This window comes from Artemia franciscana, chromosome 5, assembly GCF_032884065.1.
Source record: "Artemia franciscana chromosome 5, ASM3288406v1, whole genome shotgun sequence".
NCBI classification, from domain to species: Eukaryota; Metazoa; Arthropoda; class Branchiopoda; order Anostraca; family Artemiidae; genus Artemia; species Artemia franciscana.
The window spans coordinates 44,266,466-44,281,739 of NC_088867.1; the positions used below are offsets into that span (position 1 = coordinate 44,266,466).

Genomic DNA, 15,274 nt, shown 5'->3' on the forward strand with positions numbered 1-15,274 from the left:
AATTACCAGAATATCAGAAGTCTTTGGAGGTCCAACTTACCTTCCGCGTCCAATAATAAATTTTCTGGTTTTACATCTCTATGAACTATGGAGTTAAGTCTGAGGTAATCAAGAGCGGAGGCTATCTCACACAGGTACAACCGAATGTCTTCCTTTGGAAAATAAACACTCTGAAGGAGGTGATAGCGCAAGTCACCACCAAGCAACAGGTCAACGACCATAAACATGTCTTCTGCATCTATAAATAAACTGATCATCACGAAAGTAGGTAAATATTAGGATTTTACTCCTTTACTTATTTGTTTTAAAATTCGATAGAAAAAAAAAGAGATATAAAGACAGGACAAAAAAAAGAAGAAACAAAAGAGAACAGAAACGAATTTCAAACCTTGGTGCAAAATATAAATTGTGAAAGACCCCCATGACACATATAAGAATACATAATCATGACACATAAAATAAGTATAAATATGACATATGGTATTAATACAAGAACAAATTTAAAAAATTAACAAAACGCAGTAAAATAGCAAAAATTAACTTAATTACAAATTATAAAATCATAAAAGATGAGCAGTAAGCACGAAATAAGCTAGAAAATAAGCAAACGAAAGAATTACTGCACTGGAAGTTGACCAAATTCAAGCGCAGCTATTTTTTATTATGTTTCAATTGCCTGAGAGATAGATAATCAACGGTTTTGAAATCCATTATTTTTGTATTTTATTGTATTATAACTTTTATTGTATTTCTATGACAGTATCGTAAATCTAGTCGATATTTTGCGAAACACAAAAGGAACGACCTTCCAGAAATGTGAAACGTATAAAACATGTGGGAAGGATACTGAAGAATTATTTTGAAGGATGTTGGGAATTTAGCGGCAAGTGCAACTTACGACTGGGAATCAGGGTATCTTCCCTGTAAACAGCTAGTGACAGACTGCTTGATGAATTCGCTAAAAATCTCTAGACGTAAACCCTCCCAAAAATAGTTATTTAAAAATAGGCGAAGACGGTACCACTATCTAGGAACCCATTAGGACAGGCATAAGTTCTCTCGAAGGGGCCAGAGACAAGTTGTTACATAGCGGGAATTCCAAGCAAATGAATGAATAAGAAAATAAATCCATAAACTTACGAGCGATGTTAAGACTCAAGCGACTTCCGTCAGCTTCAAGAAGCATTGAAGAATTTGTAACTGGATTAAATAAAAAAAGAGTTTTTTTCAACTGAAAGTAAGGAGCAACATTAAAACTTAAAACGAACAGAACTTATTACATATATGAAGAGGGTTGCCTCCTATCAACACCTCGCTCTTTACGCTATAGTTTTTGAGTACTTTAAAAAAAAGCGTCTTGTTGTTCCAATTAAACATCCCTTGCGTTCCAGGAGTTGTTCTTAAGGAATTGGGACAAGATTCACACTTTAGCGTAAAGAACAAGGTGTTGAGGAGGAGGTAACCTTCTTCATGTGTGTGATAATGTCTGCTCGTATTAAGTTTTAATGCTGCTTCTTACGTTCAGTTGAAAAAAAATGTCCTTTTTATTGATTTCTGATCTTTTTTAAATAGTCCTAGGAGATGAGGGCCCACCTCCACGGAGAAATACTCTCCCCACAGATATAACTTCTAGACAATTCAATCCCGGTGACGATTACCCTTAATAACTCCAAGCGTAAATCGAGACCGAAAAGAGATTGCAAGAAATAAAAACAAATTGTTAGGAATTCTGGCTAATTCTCCCAGTGTATAATTTTCTCTGACAAGCTCTTCCAATGGAAACTTACCTCTTAATAGAAAGTTCCACCGTGAAAAAAAAACAGCAGAAAATTCGTCTTCTCACCCTAAAATATATGCTTTTTTACCAATAAAAAATACTATGCGTAAACAATGAACAATTTTATAACTTAAAGATCTTATCCCTGGGGCTGTGGGGGGTCATGTCATATCTAAAGGCACAGTTATTGGGCCTTTCAACTATAATGAATAAAATGACAAAATTTTAATCAGATGATTTTGTGGAAAAACGGGTGGGGAAGGGGCCTAATGCCCCTCCAATCTTTTTAGTCACTTACAAAGGGCAGTAGAACTTTTAATTTCAGTATGAATGAGCCCCCTCACGATATTTAAGGACCACTGGGTCGACACGATCACCCATGGGAAAAAAAAATAATAATAAACACGCGACTGTGATCTTTCTTATGGCAAAAAAAAATTTCCACATTTGTGTAACAAAATTCACTTGTTTTGAAAATGAGGCAAATTTTCTCAGGCTCGTGACCTTTGATGGGTAAGCCTAAACTTAATGAAACTTATATATTGAAATCAGTATAAAAATCTGATTCTTTTGATATACCTATTGGTATCAAGATTCCGTTTTTTAGAGTTTCAATTACTATTGAGCCGGGTCGCTCCTTACTTACTGTTCGGTACCACAAAGTGTTTGATCCATTTCTGCTTAATTGATGTATCAGACATACAATGGTTTCGTTTGTAATGGGGCAGAGGGATAGTCCCCCTCCCCGCAGGTAATTTGGAGAAAAATTATTATATAGCCCATGCCCCATGACTCTCCGGATTGATACCCCTCTTGCCCCTTAATAAAATTCTGGATCTACACACCCGCGATGTATTTGAAGTTGAAGCATTTTCAAAACATATACACCTTGTAACTATGAAAGGCTGGTAAAATTTCTTCCTTCCAGATTGTCGTCGAACAAGAAATATAAGGAATCATGGTGTACACAGGTTTAACCTTGAATGGGCTGGTGGGAGGGTTGAGGCTTTTTCCTAGGGGCTGTTAAAGGTAAAGAAAGAAGTTAAATAATATGGCATTGGACTCTACGGTCATTACCGGCAGTGCTGATCTCTGTTTCACGGCCCTTCAGTCAGGAAAGGGCAATTGGAGCTGGGGGCCACGTATCCTGCTATTTCATATACCCTTGCTGTTTACCTTCTCCAGATTTCTCCAGGTACCCATTTAGAGCTGGGCCGACTCTGACTAACTTTGCAGAGTCACGCCGCTGGTCTCCGCTTCAAACCAAAAAAACGAGTGACGCCAGGACTCGAACCTCCTGTCCTCAAGCACAAAGGGTTCCATGCCTAGCGTGTTAACCATTCCGCTAGGGTAAAAAAATTGTGACAATTTATTATAATTTCTGTTCGTTTTACAATTTATCTATTCATTCATAGCAGTACCTCTTATAATTGTAGTTTATGTTCGTGTTAAGTTTGAAACAGCATAACACTTCATTTCTGCTTCTTATAAGTTTACCACGAACTGCTTGATCAAAACCACTCTATATATCGTGATCAGTAAGAGATAGTAAATACTCTCTATTTATAGGGAACAGAAGTTTTTAATGCCTCAAGGCACAGGGCGCCGTTTTAATATCAAATAAAATAATAGTTATGACGTTGTTATACGGGAATGTATGACGTTGGTAGATTCTAGGATGAGAATTTGAGATAAACTTTCCAGGGATAGATTAATATCAGACTAAAGATTAAAAAATTAGACAAAATAGAAGATGGATGGAATAATTTTAGGAAAATAGTTTTATTAGTTTGCAGGGGGAAAACTTGATCCTGGTTGTGTCCAAAAAAGTTAATGGTATTAAAGTGAGACCTCAAAGAATATCGAGGGGGATAGTGAACTCAATTAAAACCCAAGTTAGTTTAGTTGAAACTTTCAAAAGCAACTACTTACTATACTACTACCACTACTACTACTACTACTACTACTACTACTACTACTACTACTACTACTACTACTACTACTACTACTACTACTACTACTACTACTACTACTACTACTACTACTACTACTACTATTATTATTACTACTACTACTACTACTACTACTATACTACTACTACTACTACTACTGCTACTACTACTACTACTACTACTACTACGGTTTCAACAGCAACTGGTGGTGAATAAGACTAGTTGCGACAGTTTCTGGCTACTTCTACTTGTGACTTCTTTCAAGGAATGTTGAGGGGAATGTTGGACAAAATCAAAATACTCTATGAGCGTGTTGATTGTCATAGAACGCATCAGTAATATCTCACGAACGGCTAAGGGTGCTCAATTAAAATTTTAGGCCATGTTAAACAGTGCCTGGAGGGCAAAGGGCCCCCTTGTACTTTTTAGATGCTCCCCTCAACACTCATCAAAATTGTGAAATAGCAACTTTGTTCGAAATAGTCAAAATGGCTAATAACTCTGTCTTTGGGGATGCCATAACCCCGGGTAGAGGGTTACAAATTTTGCAGTGTGTTCACTGCTTACGTAAATAGTTTATCATCGGGAAATGGGGGGGATATTGATTACGGGTGTGTAATAAAAGGCTCAGGAATCAAGGGAAAAATTAAGGAAATATTTAGTGGGATGTGAACTAAATTAAAAGACAGTATGTGTATCTAGGTCATCAAAACGGGCATATCTGCAATATCTTAGAAGCGGTGTGTGCAAGATGTGTGAGCAAAATGAATGAACTTTTAGAGATTTTGCGAGTTCAGTTTGCTAGAATAGGTTTGAAAATTAGTATTGAAAAGACTAAGTCACTAAGGCTAGGAATAAGTGAAGATGTAAATGTGACGTTGGGTACCAAAAGATTGAACAGGTTTGCAGCTTCACTTACCTTGGTAGTATAATTAGTAAAGACGGTGGGAGCAGTGCAGATGTTAAAAGTAGAATAACCAAGGCTCAGGGTGTTTAATCACAATTAAAAAAGTTTGGAAGAATAGAAAGATAAGTCTGAAAACCAAGCTTAGAATATTGGAAGGTACAGTGATGACAGTTGTCAAATATGGCTCTATGACATGGGTGCTCCGAAAAGCGGATGGAGATTTACTAGATGTGTCCCAGAGAAATTGCCTAAAGATTGTTCTGGGTACCCGGCTGACTGATAGCATTTCAAACAGTAGGCTGTACGAAAAGTGTGGTTCAATCCCGCTTTCTAGGGCTATAATGAAAGAAAGGTTGAGATGGTTAGGGCACATTCTGCGGATGAAGGATGACAGATTGCCGAAGATTGTCCTTTCCGGCCAACCGTCTAGGGCTAAACGGAAAGCAGTTCGTCCTCTTCTGGGGTGGGAAGATGTCATAACGAAAGATTTAAAGGAAATGGGAACTTCTTGGGGGGTGTAAAGAGGAAGGCTTTGAATAGATTGGGATGGAGGACGAGCGTGCGTAGCTGTGTTGGCCTCAGGTGGATTCATGCTGCGGTGAGTTGTTAGTAATAGTAGTAGTAGTAGTTAGGAGTGGCAAAGGGTATTAACTTAAAATTTTCATGGTCACTATTGCTACTTCCACAATGACTGCAACGGAGACCAGGGATAGTAGTAGGAGTTGATCCCCTTTAACACTACGAGAAACTCCGACTCCAGACATTTTTAACATACCAACTACAACTCTGACTCTCACTCCTGAAACTTTCAACCTAATTACTCCAACTTTTTCTTCAAAGAAGTAACAACTCTGACTCTAATTCTGACTCTCAGTACTTACGAAAAACTAGACAAATATAATTTTTAATTATGAATAGGTACTCTCCAAAAGTCGAAATTATTAGTCTCTATATAATAGTGAAGAATGGCCTTACAAGCTTGTCAATAGAAGTGAGTCATTGGAGAGCAGCTCAAAAACAACTTTGAGGAGAAAAGAGCGTGGGAGGAGGCTAGTTGCCTTCCTATCCTTTTGATCATATAAAAAGTGCAGTAGAACTTTAAATTCCATTTAATTGAGTTCTCTCCTACTGTTCTAGTATTTTTGGTTCGATAGGATCATCCATGGGAAAAAAAGAAGACAAATAAATAAACACTCGTCAGTGATCTTCGTCTGGCAAAAAATATAAAATTTCACATTTTTACAAATATAGTGAATACACATTTCACAAAAAATGTGAATACACATTTCACATTTTTTTAAAATATAGGTGCAAACATCCACCAATATACAATCATTCAATCTTGCTTAAAATCAATGCAATGGTGATATGGTGATTAATGCAAAATAAAATAAATTCAATAATTGCCTTTTTATTAAAACATGGTGATTAATACAAAATAAAACAAATTCAATAATTATCTTTTATTGCCGAGCCATATATTTTATTTGTCATATTTTGACATATATTTGTATGCATATATTACTGTAAACAGTTTGATTAATTGTTTCATTAATTATAGCTCCATTAGAATATACGGACGTTTTATACCATAGCATATTAATATATAATTTACCCAGCTTAAGTCAGAACACTAATGTATAGATCACAATTAATTAAATTCAGCAATATATCAATCACAATTAGGCTGATGGACCAAGGCTGCTGAAGTAGTGAATTATTGACGCTGACTATAGTAATGATCCCAAGGATCTTAGAATATCAAACTTTAACTACGACTCACTGAATCTTAAAACAGCTGACTCTGCCTCCATTAAATTCTTAAACACCATCTTGACTGATGAGTTTTCGTCAGTATCGACTTGATCAACCAGAGTAGAAATGTTTTTACGGAGCTTGATACCTATGCGTACTAAGCTAACCGCTTTCTTTGAACTTTAGATTCTGACAGCTTTAAGACCTAGTCTTAAGCAATAAAATAATATTTTACTTAATTTCTTGGAACAACTTCGTCACTTTAGGTCAGACTAGTTGAGTTTCAATCGATGGCTGCAATATGACTAAGGTCTACGCTTTCAGCCCAGTGCTTAAGAAACAATAATAAGGAAATTTCATTTTTGAACAATAGCGCAAATAAGACGAATTGTGCTATTACAGCTAAAGCAGAACACCGCCCTACTTTTCTTTTCATATTAGTTACTGGTTCAAAATGACTATTGGTTAAGAAGGAAAGGGAGATGGAGCCTCCATTAGTTGCCCCATAACCTTGCTAATAAAGAATCTGAAAAAGGAGACGAAGGCAGAGTCCTCCTATGAATTGAGACAAAGTGAGATCTGTTTCCTACTATTTCTGCTTAAGGTTCCCATGGTATAGAATTCTTAAGATCCTTATTGCACCAGGAGGGCAAACTTACTTGGAGGGAAATACTGCACAGAAGATATTGCACTCTTGAACATGTTAAGTAAATTTTTACCTTGAAAAGAGAACCAAAGATTAACTAGGAAAGGGTGATCCAATTTGCTTAGTATTTCCACTTCTCTGACTACATTGCGAATTGCACCCTTATTTAGACATTGTTCTTTGTTCATATATTTCATAGCATACATTTTCTTGTTCCTTTTCATTTGAACTATGCATACCTGAAAAAAATATAAAATATGGACATTTTAATATTTGAGCTGTCAACACATGAAAAGTATTTCACGGTGGATTGGACGGTAGATCCACGGTTTTTGGGGAGGGGGGATTTGGAATTCTAAATACTGTTTATCTTGCAATATCTTTATAACTGTGAATTTGAAAGTATATTTCCCCATTGTCAAGACTGTGAACCCTCCTGTCCCTTCTTCTTGGATCCACCAATCAGTTCAGCCAATTTTGCCGAGCTAGCCAATAGATTTTTATCTAGTCGAAAGATAACAGATTATTTTCTTACTGCTAAGAATCGCAGCAACACAAACATGAAGCACGTGCTCAGAAACTGTTTTTGAATGTGGGAAACTTATTTAAATGCATATTTATAGTTTGATTTGAATACGGATCTGAATTTCCTTTTACGCATTTCAAGCATTTTTTTTTTTTTTTTTTACATGCTTCAAATACTATTAATTACTCATTTGCTTGGTTTGAAGTGGTTTTTTTTTAAGGAAAGGTGTATATTTTTTTGTTATGAATTTAATTTTCCTATCGCCTTACTCAAGGGTACAAGAACATTTTTACATTGATTGTCTCTTAAGCCTTTGAACTTAGTTAAAGTACAGCTTTATTTTACAAAATAAACATTCTAAATGATGACGACAACGGTGCCGAAGGAGTTTGGATTGCCATATCAAATTCTAAAATAATTTGGGAAGACTTAGTCTTAAATCCTCTTTGCATGTTTTCTCTTGACCAAATAACATTAAGGTCTCTTAAAATAAACGAGTGTATTCTTTAAAGTCAGCTCGCTAAAGCAGAAGACAGATCACGGGTGCGTGTTTATTTGTTTGTTATTTTTTCTTTTCCCCAGGGGTCATCATATCGCCCAAGTGGTCCTAGAATGTCACAAGAGGACTTATTCTGACGGAAATGAAAAAATCTAGTGCCCTTTTTAAGTGACCAAAAAAATTGGAGGGCTCCTAGGCCCCCTCCCACGCTCATTTTTCCCAGAGTCAACGGATCAAAATTTTGAGATAGCCATTTCGTTCAACATAGTCAAAAACCATAATAACTAAGTCTTTGGGGATGACTTATTTCCCAACAGTCCCTGGGGGAGGGGCGGCAATTTATGAACTTTGACCAGTGTTTACAAACAGTAATGGTTATTGGGAAGTGTATAGACTCAAGGGGATTTTTTGGGTCTGGAGGGGGAGGGGTTGAGGGGAGGGGGCTATGTAAGAGGATGTTTCCTTGGATAAATATGTTATGGGGAAGAGAAATTCAATGAAAAGGGCGCAGGGTTTTCTAGTATTACTATAATAAAAAAAAAACAATGAAAAAATAAACATGAAAAAGTTTTTTCAATTGAAAGTAAGGAGTAGCATTAAAACTTAAAACAAACAGAGATTATTACGCATATGAGTTCTTCTCCTCCTAAATACCTCGTTCTTTATGCTAAAGTGTTTTTAGTAATTTCAACTATTTATTCTATGGCCTTTCTGATTCAGGGGTCATTCTTAAAGAATTGGGACAAAACTTAAGCTTTAGAGTAAAGAGCGAGGTATTAACGAGGGGACAAACCCCCTCATATACATAATAAAAATATAAGAATGTAGAAGTTTGTTACGTAAGTTAATTCTCAAGTTACGTATATTTTTTAGTAATAAAAACGTTCGTTAAAAATTAAAAGTTCTAGTTGCCTTTTTAAGTAACCGAAAAATTGGAGGGCAGCTAGGCTTCCTTCCTCACCCCTTATTTCTCAAAATCGTCTAATTAAAACTAAGAGAAAACCATTTAGCTAAAAAGAGAATTTATATGCAAATTTCATTTTATTAATTTATGTGCGGAGAGGCAAAATCAAACATGCATTAATTCAAAAACGTTCAGAAATTAAATAAAAAACAAGTTTTTTTAACTGAAAGTAAGGAGCAACATTAAAACTTAAAACGAACAGAAATTACTCCGTGTATTAAAGGGGCTGTTCCATTCTAAACACCCCGCTCTTTGCACTGAAGTTTTTTACTGTTTAATAAAGTAGTTTTGAGAGAAAGAGTCAAACTTTAGCGTAAAGAGCGGGGCGTTGAGAAGGGAACAGCCCCATACACGGAGTACTTTCTGTTCGTTTTAAGTTTTCCAATTCAATCTGAGACATAAGATCCTTCTATATATATCAAGTTTCATCCGATCACATATTCGTAATATAAAAATAGCGCAATTTTCACATTTTCCAAGAATTCCGGTTTCCCCCTCCAACTCCCCCCAGTGTCGCAGGATCTGGTCGGAATTTAAAATGAGAGCTTTAAAGCACAAGATCCTTCTAAATATCAAATTTCATTAGGATCTGGTCACCCGTTCGAAAGTTATAAATACCTAATTTTTTCCAAATCACCCCCCCCCCCCCAACTCCACCAAAGAGAGTAGATCCGGTCTGATTATGTCAGTAACGTATCTTAGACAAGTTTTTATTCTTCCCATCCGGTTTCATCCTGATCTCTCCGCTTTAAGTATTTTCTAAGATTTCCGGTCCCTCCAACTGCCCCCCCCCCCAATGACGCTGGATCCGGTTGAGATCTGAAATAAGAGATCTAAGTTACAGGTCCTTCTAAATATGATGTTTCATGAAGATCCGACCACTCCTTCGTAAGTTAAAAATACGTAATTTTTTCTAATTTCTCAGAATTAACCCTCCCCCCACCAATAGAGCGGATCCATTCCAATTATGCCAATCACGTACCTAAGACTTCGGTTTATTTTTCCCATCAAGTTTCATCCCGATCCCTTCAATCTAAGCGTTTTCCATGATTTTAGGCTCCCCCCAACCCCCCCCCCCCCAATGTCACCAGATCTGGTTGGGATTTAAAATAAGAGCTTTGAGACATGATATCCTTCTAAATATCAAATTTCATTGAGATCTGATCACCCGTTCGTAAGTCAAAAACACCTCATTTTTTCTAACTTTTCGAATTAACCCCCCCCCCCCCCACCGACTACCCCAAAGAGAGCGGTTCCGTTCCGGCTATGTCAAACATATATCTAGGACTTGTGCTTATTTTTCCACCAAGTTTCATCTTGACTCCTCCACTCTAAGTGTTTACCAAGATTTTCAATCCCTCCTCCCAACTCCTCCCCAATGTCGCCAGATTCGTTCGGGATTTAAAGTAATAGCTCTGAGACACGATATCCTACCAAATATCAAATTTCGTCAAGATCTGATCAACCGTTCGTAAGTTAAAAATACTTCATTTTTTCTATTTTTTTTCGAATTATCCAGCCCCCCACTCCCCCTCCCCCAGATAGTAAAATCGAGAAAAAGACTATTTCAAATTTAATCTGGTCCTAGCTTACCTGGAAGTTACTAAAGTAGCAAAACCGGGACCGACAGACAGACAGACCGACAGACAGACGGACAGAATTTGCGATTGCTATATGTCACTTGGTTAATACCAAGTGCCATAAAAACATAAATGTCACTTGTAGAAACGTCTTGACTTTAACAACTACAGAAAACAGAGAGTTTACTTACAAAAGACGTGACGTTAACAACCACAGAAAAATAGAAAGCTTACTTGTAGAAGCACTTTATGACGTTAAGAGCTGCAGAAGACAGAAAGGTTACTAGTAAAAAATCTCTTGACGCTAAGAACTACAGAAGAACAGACAGTTACTTGCAGAAAACGTCATGACTCAAAAATTGTTCGTACTTTTTACTGCTTTACTATTCCTGTTAGAAGACCCAATTAGACTTTAAAAATATAATATGAAAAAAACTTCGTTTTCTTAAAGAGTTAAAGAGGCTGCGTCCCAAAGTCGAACCTTAAAACGTACAGGAATTAGAAGAGGCAGTTGGGGGGCTGCCGCCCCCCAAACCCCCCACTTTTAAAGACTCTTTTGTACAGGTTTTTTGTTGTGGGGGGGACTTCATTGTTACTAATTACTAGTTTCGGCGCAATGGTTCTCCTGTCCTCTTGTGTTTAACAGTTTTCGAAGTTATTCCATTATTCATTCATTTCAATTTTTTGTTAATTAAAAGAGGGCCTTTCCGAAGCCAAGAGCGGGGGGTTAGCAAAAAAACAAAAAACCTGTACAAAAGAGTCTTTAAAAGCTGGGGGTTTGGGGAGCGGCAGCCCCCCAACTGCCTCTTCTAATTCCTGTACGTTTTAAGGTTCGACTTTGGGACGCAGCCTCTTTAACTCTTTAAGAAAACGAAGTTTTTTTCATATTATTTCTGTACGTTTTTCTAAAATCCATGGTGGATGTAATTTAATAATTCCTATACTCCTCGTAGAGGAATTAGGAGAGGAAGTTGGGTGGCTGCCGCCCCCCAACCCCCCCGCTTTTAAATCATTGTATAAAATAGAAAAAAAATAGATAGAATGACCGAAATGTTTCTTTTGCTCATAAGAAGCTAATATTCTGTTATCTCTCAAATGATAAGCAGTCCAGGTGTTAACAAAATTATACACTTTTATTTTGATGTTGTTAAAAAAACCGCCCGTAAGGGACTTGAACCCTTGATCAGAGAATTAAAAGTCCCACGCTCTACCGACTGAGCTAATCACTTGCATGTGTGTAAATATAACTTCTCAATAATTTTTAAAAATTTCAAATTAACATAGGCTCTTATGGAGAGAAATGCGTTAATTAAGTAGCTAATGCGTGGTTTCTGGAAAACAGGGAAGGAGTTATCGGATCCAGCTGAAATTTCGCGGATAAGCTCCTGGGCCGTAGGGGACCTTAACTTGTGAATTTCAGCCCGATCGGACAACGTTAAAAGGGGAGGTAGGGTTGGGGGTCGAAACTTTCGGGGGGTTAAGATTTTCCTACGAAACTTTCCAGGAAAATTACTCGGAGAATTCCGCATCGAATGAGTCTTCGTACACCCAGATCTGATGTCGGCTGTGACCTGTAGGCGTCTAGGAAAAAAAAGAAAATGAATTTTAAGTGGCTATGCGTGGTTTTTGGAAAACAGGGAAGGAGTTATCGGATCGAGCTGAAATTTCGCGGATAAGCTCCTGGGCACTAGTGAACCTTAACTTGTGAATTTCAGCCCGATCGGACAACGTTAAAGGGGGGCTGGGGTTGACGGGTCGAAACTTTCGGCCAGATTTTCCCCATGAAGGAAAAGTTGGAGGGTGATGAAATTTGGCAGGTTTCTTAGTTGGAGCTCGGGATACGAAATGCATCCCTCCCCGTCCCTCTGCAACCACTGGAACCGAAGGTCGCTTAACATTGTCGTGGGTCGCCTCTTTATAGAGGCACGAGTGTGCCTCCTTGACAGTCTTACCAGATATTATATTTCCTTGTCTTTATTTATTGCTCAGCTTTACTGAAGTTGAAGTACTTAAGTACTTAAGTTGTTTAGTACTAAGTAAGTTAAGTCAACTCTGATGTACTCAATTTGAATTACTTAAGTATTATTTTACCCTATTCTTTAAGGGTAGGTTCGTTTTTCTTCAGAAGTAAGAAAGAATGCGATTGTTTTACGAAACTATGTAAAAAAAACAACTGTCCAATGATTTAAAGGGCCCTTCTTCGCATGGACACTGTGGATAGCATTCTCTGTTTTCTCTATTTTAGCACTGCTATCATGTAGTCTGTTGAATACACTTTTTGAATAACTTGCACAATCTAACCTTCATTGTTTTATATATGTGGAAGAAAAGAAGCTAATCAAATGTATTATAACATCTGTAAGCTAAAAGTGGATTCTTTTTTAAAAATTATTAAAAATAGAAACAAATGCTTACTGAAATACTGAAATACGAATGAAATACCAATGAAATAATGAAATTTACTGAAATGCCAACAATACGTAGTCTTTCTCAATAGAAAATGTTATTTGCTTGCACTTAAAGAACCTTGTTTTATTAATTATTTTTTGGCTAAATGGCTTTTCTCGTAGTTTTGATGGGACAATTTTGATTTTTTTAAAAGGTGAGCGAAGAGGCCTAGTTGCCCTCCCATTTTTGGTTACTTAAAAATACAACTAGAACTTCTTATTTTTTTGAAGGGTTTTCTTTGTAATAAATAAGTTAACTTACGAGTTAACTTACGTAACGGACTTCTATATTTGTGTATTTTTGTTACGTATATAAAGGGGTTCGCCCCCTAGTCAGTACCTCACGCTTTACACTAAAGCTTGAATTTCGTCCCAATTCTTTAAGAATTATCCCTTGCATCACAAAGGCCACAGATTAAATAGTTGAATTTACTAAAAATACTTTTGTGCAAAGAGTAAGGTATTTTCGAGGAGACGAACACCCTTATATGCGTAATATTTTCTGCTCGTTTTGCTGCTGCTCCTTACTTCCAGCTGCAAAAACCCTTTTTTTATTTGCTTTCTCATTGTTGTTTTTTTTAATACTGCTGGAAAATCCTGCGCCTTCTTCATGGAAATTTTCTTCCCTCATGATAAATTCCTCCATGGAGGGAACATCCCACATAACCCCCTTCCCAACGTGAAAAAATCCCCCTGAAAACATCTGTACGCTTCCCAATAACCATTACTATATGTAAACAATCGTCTAAGTTTGTAACTTGCAGCCCCTCCACCGGGGACTGTGGGCGATTAAGTCGTTTCCAAATGCATAATTATTATGTTTTTACTATGCTGAAAAAAATGGCTATCTCTTACTTTTGATCTGGTGATTTTGGGAAAAATGAGCGTTGGAAGGAGCCTAGGAACCATCCAATTTTTGATCACTTAAAAAGGGCACTACAACTTTCAATTTCCTTCAGAATGAGCCCTCCCGCGACATTTTAAGACTAATGGGTTGATATAATAACTTCTGGGGAAAAAACAACAACAACAAAACAAACAAACACATATCCATCCAAAGGGGCTGTTCCCTCCTTAACGCCACGCTCTCTACGCCAAAGTTTTTACTGTTTTAAAAAGTAGAATTGAGATAAAGAGTCAAACTGTAGCGCAAAGAGCGGGGCGTTGAGGAGAGAACAGCCCCTTTCATATACGGGGTATTATCTGTTTGTTTCAAGTTTTAATGTCACTCCTTACTTTCAGTTATAAAAACTTGTTTTTTTTATTTAACTAAAGATAAGGAACGGGGTGACAAATAGTAGGAAAAAGTTGGAATAATGTGGTAAACCGAGATGGAGTTGCAGGAAAAGATATAGATGAAAATGAAGTTTGTGATACCTTGGATGTGAAGGAAGGTTTGTTTTATAAGGAAGAATTAGCGACAGTACTAAAAGAATTTAAAAAAATAATAAGGCTCCAGGTGCTGATAGCGTGGTAAATGAGTTTTTTTTATATGTTGGCCTCTGAGGTTAGGAATAAGTTATTGAAGATTATGAATATAAATTTTGAGAAAAGGGGAAGTACCTAACGATTTTAAGAAAACCTTAATTATACCACTGCATAAGAGACGCAAAAAGAGTGTGCGCAGCAATTATCGAAGCATAATTAACAAATTACTTAGTAATATAACACTTCTTAGACTGAGAGATGCTGCAGACAAAGTTTTAAGAGAAGAACAGCGAGGTTTTCAAAAAGGTAGCGGATGTAACGAACAAATTTTCACTCTTATGTTGCCAATTGAGAAGTGCCTGATTTGTCAAACACCTTTGGTTTTCGGTTTTATAGATTATGAGCAAGCGTTCGATTCTGTTGATTGAAAAGCTTTAGCAAAGGTCTTATCCTTGTATGGTATACCGGACAAATACATTAAAGTTATTAGTGCTTTGTACGAGAATACCACTGCTGTGGTTAAGGTGGGAAATGAGGTTAGTAGCTGCTTTTGTATTAACCAGGAGTTGTGTTATATCCTCCTTTAAATGGATCAGTTTAATAGACTTTGTCTTAAAAAGCACAGAAACTCTTCTGGAATTAGATTATGCTGATGATTTAAGCATCCTAGATGAAATTATGAGCAAAATTAATGAGCTTTGAGTGGTTTTGCGAGTTAAGGGTGCTATAATAGGTTTGAAAATTATGTTTAAGAAGACTAAGTCACTGAGGCTAGGAATAAGTGAAGATGAAA

The 15,274-nt window shown here is 36.8% G+C and overlaps 1 protein-coding gene across 3 annotated transcripts in view; it reads right to left on the reverse strand.

Moving 5' to 3' along the window:
* LOC136027462 (serine/threonine-protein kinase 32A-like) overlaps positions 1-15,274 on the reverse strand; it is a 194,768-nt gene that overhangs the window by 104,759 nt on the left and 74,735 nt on the right. For all 3 annotated transcript variants that reach the window (XM_065704751.1, XM_065704752.1, XM_065704753.1), the window contains 2 exons: positions 7,111-7,276; positions 41-238 (listed from right to left, as the gene is read on the reverse strand). In XM_065704751.1, the coding sequence (XP_065560823.1) occupies positions 41-238; positions 7,111-7,276 (364 nt within the window). The remainder of the gene's footprint in view (positions 1-40; positions 239-7,110; positions 7,277-15,274) is intronic.